Source organism: Salvelinus alpinus, chromosome 19 (genome assembly GCF_045679555.1).
Source record: "Salvelinus alpinus chromosome 19, SLU_Salpinus.1, whole genome shotgun sequence".
Classification (NCBI taxonomy): domain Eukaryota; kingdom Metazoa; phylum Chordata; class Actinopteri; order Salmoniformes; family Salmonidae; genus Salvelinus; species Salvelinus alpinus.
Window position 1 is genome coordinate 30103913 of NC_092104.1, and position 13059 is coordinate 30116971.

General features: G+C 45.5%; 1 protein-coding gene across 6 annotated transcripts; it reads right to left on the reverse strand.

Moving 5' to 3' along the window:
- Positions 1-101: 101 nt before the first annotated feature.
- LOC139545285 (acyl-CoA dehydrogenase family member 11-like) lies at positions 102-13016 on the reverse strand. 6 transcript variants are annotated; one of them, XM_071352898.1, is made up of 16 exons: positions 12922-12951; positions 12527-12609; positions 12023-12314; positions 11695-11918; positions 9832-9931; positions 9537-9654; positions 9281-9423; positions 8935-9084; positions 8767-8861; positions 8533-8632; positions 8258-8398; positions 7947-8039; positions 6571-6678; positions 927-1095; positions 612-678; positions 102-365 (listed from the first exon to the last, which is right to left on the reverse strand). In XM_071352898.1, the coding sequence occupies exons 3-16, from the start codon at positions 12284-12286 to the stop codon at positions 251-253; spliced, it is 1887 nt and encodes a 628-aa protein (XP_071208999.1). In that variant the 5' UTR covers positions 12287-12314; positions 12527-12609; positions 12922-12951; the 3' UTR covers positions 102-250. The 6 variants fall into 6 exon arrangements, with proteins under 6 accessions (XP_071208999.1, XP_071209000.1, XP_071209002.1 ...); XM_071352899.1 differs by lacking the exon at positions 12922-12951 and adding an exon at positions 12891-12908; XM_071352901.1 differs by lacking the exon at positions 12527-12609 and having other exon boundaries at positions 12922-13016.
- Positions 13017-13059: the final 43 nt, after the last annotated feature.

Consider the following 13059-nt stretch of genomic DNA (forward strand, 5'->3'; position numbering starts at 1 on the left):
ACCCATCCGACAATTGTAGTGAGGACCAGGCAGACGCCTTCGTGTGTGTGCGACCCACTGACAGCTGCAGTTTCAGATCAAACAGAAATGTGAGTGAGTGCTCTCCATCAGAAAGTCTTTATTTTAACACAGGTCAGGAAATAGCATGCAGTCATACATAATAGGCTAATCACGAAGTACCCCTTCTTACATAGACTACATCGCCTTGAGAACACGAATATTGCCTGCCCCCAGCCAACCCCACACCCCCTCAGTCACTGGTTGACTCTTCATAGACCAGCGCAGCATCCAGGGGCAGAGTCTTCATGTTGTAGCATCCTATGGCCGCCTTACTTACCACTGGACACAAGTCCTGCTCACACCACCTGTAACACACACAGATACACACATTTAATGCTAGAACTATTAGCCTACAATTAGTAAGGACTAGGGCAGGGCTCTCCAACCCTGTTCCTGGAGAACTACCGTCCTGTAGGTTTTCGCTCCAACCCTAATCTAGCACACCCGATTCTAATAATTAGCTGGAGTGAAAACCTAGAGGGTAGCTTTACTGGAACAGGGTTGGAGAGCTCTGGACTATGGACTAGTGGTGGGGACGGATGTGTGTTTACCGCAGAGCAGCATAGGCATCAGAGTGAGAGGCTCCCTCCCATGAGGCGTGGTCAATGAGCAGAGCCCCTGAAACACACACACAGATGTGGTCACAATACATCCTCAGGGCAAGCCAACTCTGGCAATGGTTAACTGAGAAAGGTGACGGGCTATACAGTAAGTGCTACCTGTTATGCCAATGCTCAGTTAAAAATCGAATTGTATTTGTCACATGTACCGAAAACAACAGGTGTAAACTTTACCGTGAAATGCTTGCTTACGGGCCCTTCCCAATGATGTAGAGTAAAAAATATCAAATAGAAAGTGTGTAGTACCCATATAAATGCGTGCCAAACTGTATGCCAGGTCTCGTGCTGCCAGCTCCATAAAGCCAGGTGGTTTGAGAGCAGCGGCCTGCAGGAACTCTCTCAGACCAGAGAGAGCGCTGTCTACTGATCTCACAGCCACAGACAGGGAGGGGAGGGAGGCTGCTGCCAGCAGGGACTGGGGGATGAGTAAGAGGGAGAGACGCAGATAGAGGGAGAAAGTCGGAATTTGTATAGCAATCAACAGATGTTGTAGGGTCTTTTTCATTTTTTAATAGTAACAGTATTTCATGCCTGCCATTCAATGTTGGTGCAAGGAGGATGATGCTAGATAAACGCTGCGGAAACTAACTAAATATCCCAAATGGGATCTTAACTGTCTAAGTCTATCAACAAAAACTAAGCTCAGTAAAAAATATATACAGTACCAGTCAAAGGTTTGGATACACCTACTCATTCAAGAGTTTTTCTTTGTTTTTACTATTTCCTACATAGAATAATAGTGAAGACATCAAAACTATGAAATAACACATATGGAATCATGTAGTAACCAAAAAAGTGTTAAACAAATCAAAATATATCTTATATTTGTGATTATTCAAAGTAGCCACCCTTTGCCTTGATGACAGCTTTGGCAGCTCTTGGCATTTTTTCAACCAGCTTCATGAGGTAGTCACCTGGAATGCATTTCAATTAACAGGTGTGCCTTGTTAAAAGTTAATTTGTGGAATTTCTTTCCTTCTTAATGCGTTTGAGCCAATCAGTTGTGTTGTGACAAGGTAGGGGTGGTATACAGAAGATAGCCCTATTTGGTAAAATACCAAGTCCATATTATGGCAAGAACAGCTCAAATAAGCAAAGAGAAACGACAGTCCATCATTACTTTAAGACATGAAGGTCAGTCAATAGGGAAAATGTCAAGAACTTTGAAAGTTTCTTCAAGTGCAGTCGCAAAAACCATCAAGCACGATGATGAAACTGGCTCTCATGAGGACCGCCACAGGAAAGGAAGTTACCTCTGCTGCAGAGGATAAGTTCATTAGAGTTACCAGCCTCAGAAATTGCAGCCCAAATAAATGCTTCAGAGTTCAAGTAACAGACATCTCAACATCAACTGTTTAGAGGAGACTGCGTGATTCGGGCCTTCATGCTCAATTGCTGCAAATAAAACACTTCTAAAGGACACCAATAAGAAGAAGATACTTTATTGGGCCAAGAAACACAAGCAATGGACATTAGAGCAGTTGAAATCTGTCCTTTGGTCTGATGAGTCCAAATTTGAGATTTTTGGTTCCAACCGCCGTGTCTTTGTGAGACGCAGAGGATGAACGGATGATCTCCGCATGTGTGGTTCCCACCATGAAGCATGGAGGAGGTGGTGGTGTGGGGGTGCTTTGATGGTTACACTGTCTGTGATTTATTTAAAATTCAATGCACAATTAACCAGCATGTCTACCACAGCATTCTGCAGCGATACGCCATCCCATCTGGTTTGTGCTTAGTGGGACTATCATTTGTTTTTCAACTGGACAATGACCCAACAAACCTCCAAGCTGTGTAAGGGCTATTTGATCAGATGACCTGGCCTCCACAATCACCCGTCCTCAACCCAATTGAGATGGTTTGGGATGAGTTGGACCGCAGAGTGAAGGAAAAGCAGCCAACAAGTGCTCAGCATATGTGGGAAATCCTTCAAGAGGGTTAGAAAAGCATTCCAGGAGAAGCTGGTTGAGAGAATGCCAATAGTGTGCAAAGCTGTCAAAGGCAAAGGGTGGCTATTTGAAGAATCTCAAAAATAAAATACACTGCTCAAAAAAATAAAGGGAACACTTAAACAACACAATGTAACTCCAAGTCAATCACACTTCTGTGAAATCAAACTGTCCACTTAGGAAGCAACACTGATTGACAAAAAATTTCACATGCTGTTGTGCAAATGGAATAGACAACAGGTGGAAATTATAGGCAATTAGCAAGACACCCCCAATAAAGGAGTGGTTCTGCAGGTGGTGACCACAGACCACTTCTCAGTTCCTATGCTTCCTGGCTGATGTTTTGATCACTTTTGAATGCTGGCGGTGCTTTCACTCTAGTGGTAGCATGAGACGGAGTCTACAACCCACACAAGTGGCTCAGGTAGTGCAGCTCATCCAGGATGGCACATCAATGCGAGCTGTGGCAAGAAGGTTTGCTGTGTCTGTCAGCGTAGTGTCCAGAGCATGGAGGCGCTACCAGGAGACAGGCCAGTACATCAGGAGACGTGGAGGAGGCCGTAGGAGGGCAACAACCCAGCAGCAGGACCGCTACCTCCGCCTTTGTGCAAGGAGGGGCACTGCCAGAGCCCTGCAAAATGACTGCTCAAACGGTCAGAAACAGACTCCATGAGGGTGGTATGAGGGCCCGACGTCCACAGGTGGGGGTTGTGCTTACAGCCCAACACCGTGCAGGACGTTTGGCATTTGCCAGAGAACACCAAGATTGGCAAATTCGCCACTGGCGCCCTGTGCTCTTCACAGATGAAAGCAGGTTCACACTGAGCACGTGACAGACGTGACAGAGTCTGGAGACGCCGTGGAGAACGTTCTGCTGCCTGCAACATCCTCCAGCATGACCGGTTTGGCAGTGGGTCAGTCATGGTGTGGGTGGCATTTCTTTGGGGGGCCGCACAGCCCTCCATGTGCTCGCCAGAGGTAGCCTGACTGCCATTAGGTACCGAGATGAGATCCTCAGACCCCTTGTGAGACCATATGCTGGTGCGGTTGGCCCTGGGTTCCTCCTAATGCAAGACAATGCTAGACCTCATGTGGCTGGAGTGTGTCAGCAGTTCCTGCAAGAGGAAGGCATTGATGCTATGGACTGGCCCGCCCGTTCCCCAGACCTGAATCCAATTGAGCACATCTGGGACATCATGTCTCGCTCCATCCACCAACGCCACGTTGCACCACAGACTGTCCAGGAGTTGGCGGATGCTTTAGTCCAGGTCTGGGAGGAGATGCCTCAGGAGACCATCCGCCACCTCATCAGGAGCATGCCCAGGCGTTGTAGGGAGGTAATACAGGCACGTGGAGGCCACACACACTACTGAGCCTCATTTTGACTTGTTTTAAGGACATTACATCAAAGTTGGATCAGCCTGTAGTGTGGTTTTCCACTTTAATTTTGAGTGTGACTCCAAATCCAGACCTCCATGGGTTGATAAATTTGATTTCCATTGATAATTTTTGTGTGATTTTGTTGTCAGCACATTCAACTATGTAAAGAAAAAAGTATTTAATAAGAATATTTCATTCATTCAGATCTAGGATGTGTTATTTTAGTGTTCCCTTAATTTTTTTTGAGCAGTGTATATTTTGATTTGTTTAACACTTTTTTGGTTACTACATGATTCAATATGTGTTATTTCATAGTTTGATGTCTTCACTATTACTGTACAATGTAGAAAATAGGAAGAAAATGCTGGAAAATGCTGTCGTACACGTCGATCCAGAGCATCCCAAACATACTCAATGGGTGACATGTCTGGTGATTATGCAGGCCATGGAATAACTGGGACATTTACAGCTTCCAGGAATTGTGACATGGGGCTGTGCATTATCATGCTGAAACATGAGGTGATGGTAGTGGATAAATGGCACAACAATGGGCCTCAGGATCTCGTCACGGTATCTCTGTGCATTCAAATGACCATCAATAAAATGCAATTGTGATCGTTGTCCGTAGTTTATGCCTGCCCATACCATAATCCCACCATGGGGCACAATGTTGACATCAGCAAACCGCTTGCCAACACAACACCATACACGCCGTCTGCCCGTTACAGTTGAAACCACGATTAATCCGTGAAGAGCACACTTCTCCAGCGTGCCAGTGGCCATTGAAGGTGAGCATTTGCCCACTGAAGTCGATTATGACGCCGAACTGCAGTCAGGTCAAGACCCTGTTGAGGACGACGTACACGCAGATGAGCTTCCCTCAGACGGTTTCTGACAGTTTGTGCAGAAATTCTTTAGTTGTGCAAACTCAGTTTCATCAGCTGTCCGGGTGGCTGGTCTCAGACGATCCCGCAAGTGAAGAAGCCGGATGTGGAGGTCCTGGGCTGGCGTGGTTACACGTGGTCTGCGGTTGTGAGGCCAATAGGACGCCAAATTCTTGGAAACAACGTTGGAGGCAGCTTATGGTAGAGAATTCTTATGAACATCTCATGTATCTCCCGGGTGGCGCAGTGGTCTAGGGCACTGCATCGCAGTGCTAGCTGCGCCACCAGAGTCCTTGGGTTCGCGCCCAGGCTGGGCTGGGTTCGCGCCCAGGCTCTGTCGCAGCCGGCCGCAACCGGGAGATCCGTGGGGCGACGCACAATTGGCATAGCGTCGTCCGGGTTAGGGAGGGTTTGGACGGTAGGGAGGGTTTGGCCGGTAGGGATATCCTTGTCTCAGTATGTAAAAAAAAAATGTAATAAAATGTATGCACTCTACTGTAAGTCGCTCTGGATAAGAGCGTCTGCTCTTGGCCGGTAGGGATATCCTTGTCTCAGTATGTAAAAATGTAATAAAATGTATGCACTCTACTGTAAGTCGCTCTGGATAAGAGCGTCTGCTAAATGACTAAAATGTAAAATGTAACATTAAATTCTCTGGCAACAGCTCTGGTGGACATTCCTGCAGTCAGCATGCCAATTGCACGCTACCTCAAAACATCTGTGGCATTGTGTTGTGTGACAAAACTGTACATTTTAGAGTGGCCTTTTATTGTCCCCAGCACAAAGTGCACCTGTGTAATGATAATGCTGTTTAACCAGCTTATTGATATGCCACACCTGTCAGGTGGATGGATTGTCTTGGCAAAGGAGAAATGCTCACTAACAGGAATGTAAACAACATTTTCGAGAAATAAGCTTTGTGTGACTATGGAACATTTCTCAGATATTTTATTTCAGCTCATGAAACATGGGACCAACACTTCACATGCTGTGTTTATATTTCTGTTCAGTGTAATTAGAATAATAAAACAATCCCCATAAAAAAAAAACTGTCAGTTTAAGCTAGAAATATATATTTTTGCATTCGATGCTTCTCAATCCACCGCTTCCACCGATGTCGTACTTCCGCATGTGCGGTGAAAGGTGACAGAGCTAGAGTGGTGTTTGTCAGACCATGAGACATCACGAAAATCTCACAAAATGGTCTGTTACGTCCCAACAGTTTGGACTACACACTAACATGTTGGTGGTTCTGCTCTAGGATGCCTACAGGCCTGAAGGTCCCCGGTACCAGTTGGAAAAATGAATGGAAGTATATATGGAGACTGTTTAGTGCCAAAAATAAGGGGTTAAATACATGTTTCCAGATCTTTCTTATATCTCTCAGATATAGGACAGACACTTCAGAACAAACTTCCTTTTGATATCTGTTGTTCCATGTAGTGAATCTGTTATTCAATGCTTTTGTATGGGCTAACAGCAGTTAGGCCAAATAAAAATGTTCATCATATAATAATTATAATTTTTTTATACTTCAATAGGTCTTAAAATTAAAAATCAAATAGCTAAATGATCCTTGGTATGACCTTCTTAAAACAATTCCATATAGCTTAGTAGAACCCCCCCAACCCCCGGCTTAGACAAGGCTTAGTCAGTAGAGGGTTAAGGGACCCTGACCTGAGTGTGTGTGAAGTAGGCCTGCAGTACGAGGCCCGAGCTCCGAGAGACGCAGCGCAGAACATCAAGAGACAGAACATTAGTGGTCCCCTCCCAGATACTCAACACCTAGAAATAGAGTGAGAGAGAGAAGAGGTACTGTCAGGGCTGGATTACCGAATAGGAGCGAGGGGCATGTGACCTGGGCAGGGCTCTAAAATGAGCACTGTGCGACTAGGAAAAATATTAAAATTATAAGGATACGCTGTACCGTTGTTAACGAGTGCCCTAGAGAAAAAAGTGTGCAGATTTGATAGCGTCATGGTTGCACCATTACTACAGTGAAAACGGTTTGCTTGTAGCCCAATCAGGTCAAAAGATCTGACCCATAGTACCTGAATTGCCAGGACCGCATTTTACATTCATAAACCATGTTGTGGGCAGTTCAAAAACTACTTGCGCGTAGTTAACCATTTGTTTACACTTTGTTGAGTCAGGTTATCTCAAAGGGTTAGCTAGCTAACAACGTGGTAACTTTACCAGTATATCCAAACATTTTGGGTCACAGAAAGAAAGGTAAAGGGATAGCTTCTTTAGGGGATCAATGATCATAGCAATGAATGAATGACAGGTCTCTTGTATGTCATCATCACAAACCTGACTTTTTTAAAGAGACAGTGTACAATTTTCTATGTACTCCATATCAATTGGAAAACAGTGCTTTTACACAATGTAGACACCTAATATTCCACACATTACTTTGTAATTTCAATGACAGGTATTCGTATCAACATCTTAGCTTAACTAATGCCTTTATAGTGTTAAATATTAGTTTATCGGGCACAACATGTGCTTCAAAAGTAAATTGAATTCATATAATCCCAATATAGGCTATATCTCAAATGTTTTGAAATCGTATTTTCTGGGGCTCCTACATTTTATGTGGTGAGCACCAATTGGGAGCACCAGTGCTACCAATTAAATATTTAAATTTAGAGCCCTGGCCCCGGGGCCCCCGACTTCCTTGGTGCCCCCAACCAAAAATATGTTTTTTGTATGATAGAAACATGTGTAGAATTGCAGGAAATTCACCTTCAAACTGCACAATTTTCTCTCAGCCTCATGGCACAAGGTGAACAATGGCATGAGATGAGCTATAAAACAGTATCGTTTTTCTATCTGACCCATAGCAAAAAGTGTCGAATTGCAGAACATTTGCACCCTGGAGGTCGGGGCCCCAAATGCAGTAGTCTGGCCCTGGGTACTGTTGCACTACAACTATTGCCACTCAATTGTTGCTGTTGAGTAACAGACTGAAAGTAACAAACTACTTCATCCATAACTTTACTCCATTACGTAACACAAAGTAAGTCTGTGTACATCATGTGACTACCTACCTGAGCATCTCTGAGCATTGCAGGTAGTCCCGTGTCCTCGATGTAGCCCTGCCCCCCAAAACTCTCCAGCCCCTCGGAAATCACGGCAACCGCCTGAGACACACAGGGATGGTACACACACACACACACCCTGCATCACCTCACACACATCTCTAATGCCTTTATACAACGACAAAAATGATTAAATACACACACCAGTTTTCCACTGCCATCTGCCAGTATTAACCAATGTCTATGTACTGATTTCTGATGTAATGTAATTGGCTACCTGTTTGTTGACAAAAACAGAGTGTTTGTGTGCGTGTGTGTACCTGTTTGCCAGTGTAGAGTTTAGCCACAGGTGTGAGCAGGCGAAGGAGGTGAGTCTCCAGCTGGGAGGAGTGGCCTGTCTCCTCTCGGCCAATCAGACGACAGACGTCCATCACCAGCAGGAACGCTCCTCGAGTCTCCACCTATAGGAGGAAGGTATTGAGGGGAGGAAGAAGAGAAAAAGAGAGCTGAAGTGTGTGAAGACAAGGTGGAGACAAGTGGTAGGTTTAGGGGTTATAGTAGGGTATTCTATTTTACAACTTTATATTCAGCTGACCTCCATCCTAGCGAGGGTCTGCATGTGAAGGGGATGGTCTCTTAAGAGCTTCCCAAAGGTAGAGCGACGTGTGGCGTAGTCACGAGCAAGCTGGAGTACCCTGCGCGCGCGCGCACACACACACACACACACACACACACACACACACACACACACACACACACACACACACACAATCAATACACACTCTTGACCGTTAGTACGGCAGTGGGTAGTAGTGAATAGATGTCCTACCTCCTCATACCAGCCACAGCAGACACGCTGTTATGGATACGAGTCACAGTCAGCATGTTGGCTATACACGCCACACCTCTCCCCTCTTCTGACAGCTGAGAAAGAAGGGAGGAATGTTAGTGTCTGTGAGAGTGAGAGTGAGAGTGAGAGTGTTAGAGAGAATCTGACCCTGTGAGCAGGCAGGCCGTCCAGCAGCAGCTCGGCAGTGGGCATCTGTCTGGTTCCCAGTTTGTCCTTCAGTCTTTGGACCTCGATGCCCTGAACCATCCCCTGCTCATCACGCACTGCAGCATAGAACATAGACAGACCCCTACTGCCCTGAGACGGACATACACACACACACCAGTTAGGAGGAGGAAGACAGACGTGCGTGGGGGGGGATTTAATGGGTCAGAGAATCAGGAGTGAGGAGGTCAAGTAAGAGGTGAGGGGTCAGGGATCTGGTGTTAGTATGAGCGGAAGAGTAAGGAGTAAAGAACTGAAAAAATTAGGGCTGATGAACATTGAGTGGTACCGATGTGGTCTGTCCGTCTACGTCTGTGACTCTGGCCAGTGTGAGAGTCATGTCTGCATCTGTAGCCGAGGTGAACCACTTGAAACCTGACAGTCTGTATGTACCATCACTCTGAGGCAACGCTACGGTCTCTGTACCATTGCCTAGACACACACACGTTCACACACACAAATACCATTATCATCAGTAGGCATGGAACCCATCATCATCTAATACATTGTATGTAACCAACCAGAGAGAATACAGACACACTGACCTACGTCAGATCCGCCCCTGCGTTCAGTCATCCACTGTCCAGACGTCCAGAAGTGCTCAGGGTCACGAGAGGTCAGGCGGCTGAAGGCGTCCGCTACTGGCCAAGACACACCCAGAGACTAGGCATGCACACACAGACACGCAGACAAGTTTATGAATCAGAATATCACAAGTTGTAGTGACTTTGTGTTTGTGTGTGGAACACAAATCAACAAATCATCAATTCCAACATGAGCAGTGATAACCAGTAAAGTTAATTCAGACAGACAGACACACACAAACAAACATACACACACCTGTATAACCTTGGCAGCTCCATCAGTCATAGCCAGAGGACAGGTGTAGAGACCAGAGGAGGGAGAGTACAGATACAGCTTACACATCTGGTACACACGACTGGAACACACACACACACACACTTTATATTAGTACTAAACTCAGCAAAAAAAGAAACGTCCCTTTTTCAGGACCCTGTCTTTCAGAGATAATTCGTAAAAATCCAAATAACTTCACAGATCTTCATTGTAAAGGGTTTAAACACTGTTTCCCATGCTTGTTCAATGAACCATAAACAATTAATGAACATGCACCTGGGGAATGGTATTTAAGACACTAACAGATTACAGACGGTAGGCAATTAAGGTCACAGTTATGAAAACTTAGGACACTAAAGAGGCCTTTCTACTGACTCTGAAAAACACCAAAAGAAAGATTCCCAGTGTCTCTGCTCATCTGTGTGAACGTGCCTTAGGCATGCTGCAAGGAGGCATGAGGACTGCAGATGTGGCCAGGGAAATAAATTGCAATGTCCATACTGTGAGATGCCTAACACAGCGCTACAGGGAGACAGGACGGACAGCTGACCGTCCTCGCAGTGGCAGACCACGTGTAACAACACCTGTACAGGATCGGTACATCCAAACGTCACACCTGCGGGACAGGTACAGGACGACAACAACAACTGCCCGAGTTACACGAGGAACGCACAATCCCTCCATCAGTGCTCAGACTGTCCGCAATAGGCTGAGAGAGGCTGGACTGAGGGCTTGTAGGCGTGTTGTAAGGCAGGTCCTCTCCAGACATCACCGGCAACAACATCGCCCACCGTTGCTGGACCAGACAGGACTGGCAAAAAGTGGTCTTCACTGACGAGTCACGGTTTTGTCTCACCAGGGGTGATGGTCGGATTTGCGTTTATCATCGAAGGAATGAACGTTACACCGAGGCCTGTACTCTGGAGCAGGATCGATTTGGAGGTGGAGGGTCCGTCATGGTCTGGGGCGGTGTGTCACAGCATCATCGGACTGAGCTTGTTGTCATTGCAGGCAATCTCAACACTGTGCGTTACAGGGAAGACATCCTCATCTCTCATGTGGTAGCCTTCCTGCAGGCTCATCCAGACATGACCTTCCAGAATGACAATGCCACCAGCCATACTGCTCGTTCTGTGTGTGATTTCCTGCAAGACAGGAATGTCAGTGTTCTGCCATGGTCAGTGAAGAGCCCGGATCTCAATCCCATTGAGCACATCTGGGACCTGTTGGATCGAAAGGTGAGGGCTAGGGCCATTCCCCCCAGAAATGTCCGGGAACTTGCAGGTGCCTTGGTGGAAGAGTGGGGTAACATCTCACAGCAAGAACTGGCAAATCTGGTGCAGTCCATGAGGAGGAGATGCATTGCAGTACTTAATGCAGCTGGTGGCCACACCAGATACTGACTGTTACTTTGGATTTTCACCCCCCCCCCTTTGTTCAGGGACATAATATTCCATTTCTGTTAGTCACATGTCTGTGGAACTTGTTCAGTTTATATCTCAGTTGTTGAATCTTGTTATGTTCATACAAATATTTACACATGTGAAGTTTGCTGAAAATAAACGCAGTTGACAGTGAGAGGACGTTTCTTTTTTTGCTGAGTTTATATTTAACCTTAGCTGACACATACTATTGGTGTATGAAATTCTAATAATGTCAAGTCACAAAATGCCAATGAGTTGTTTCTGAAATTAATGTCACTTAAATGTTTTTATGTTCGCTGTGTGTTTGTCAGGTGAGTGTATATGTATTAGGGTTTAGGTAAGGATTCAGTGTGTGTTTGTCAAGTGAGTGTATATGTATTAGGGTTTAGGTAAGGATTCAGTGTGTATGGTTCAGGTACACCTCCACTCCCCGTAGCTCCTCTCGTATCCGATGGCAACCAGCCCCTCCTGTGCTGATAGGTCCTTCATGCGTTGCCAGGCAGGGGAAGTGACAATGCGGTCAACACGGCAACCCCAGGGGTCATAGGTCACCAACCGAGGGGGTGTGACCTCACACTCCCGACCCCACCCATCCACCTCACGCACCAATCGGTCCCCAAACACACGCAGGTCGGAATACACTGCCTGGGAACACACACACCATCATCGTCAGTGACTAACAGATAAAGCATCATTGTCATAGTTTCAATCCATTCTGAAACATTATGGCATACACAGTACACACACACCTCACTGGGCAGGTGTCTCCTCAGGTATCCCTGTAGCAGAGCGTCCTCCAGGAAGGGGTTCTTCAGCATTGGCCTCTCCTGGAAGAACCCTCCAATCATGGCCCGGGAGAACTCTGCCTGCCCCTCTGCTCCGGGGACATCTTGGGGAGGCCGAACCAGTTCCTTCTGAACCATGCTCACAGAAGTGCTGCGTGACAGCGGCCGATACAATCCGGTACACACCCGGTAACTGTGTCTAGTGACCTGTCGGTTCACAGCCATCATCCAGGAGCTCAGACGTCAAGCCACTGGCCTGAATATGATACAAAGTAAACTGATTTCTTCAAAACAGCAGCTGCATTTCTTTAGTTACATTTAAAGGCCTACTCCTTGATTTGAAAAATAACAAACACCAGCCGTCACTTCTATAAAGCTAGCTAAACATTATAAGTGATATTTAACAAGAATCAATTGATTTATATATATATATATATATAAATAATTCATTTAAATGATCATAAATACCTGTAAATATTCAGTGGGCCTTTAATAAGAAATCACACGTATTTGCGGAAGGAAATATTATGGACTGCAGCTTTAATAATAGTCTACAAAAACGAATGAATGAAATTAACAGTCAACACCTCTCATGTCATGTGTGGTCAAAAACTATTTCAACTTTTAGTTTAGTAATTCGAATAAAAAAACGCAAAAAAAAACATTATGCAATGCCAACGTGTGAAAAGCTTGTGACTCAAAAGTGTGTCAAAGTTCAGGCACTGTAGCAACGGAGCAATCTATGCTGCACGGTAGTCTACCAATGGTTGTCAAACGTTTACAAAATATGTGGTTAGAAAAGCTTGAAGGAAAACGAATAAATATGCCTTACTAAACAATCCCTTCTGCAATTTTGTTTTTACCGTTCAGACTTCAACGAATCCCCTCCTACTTTCCTTCAAAATGAAGGAGCAACCTCTGGTCTCGTTATAAGTCTATCAACCTTCAAAATAAAAGTCTGGAACATCAGACTAGACAGCTGCTTTTCAGAAGATATACAT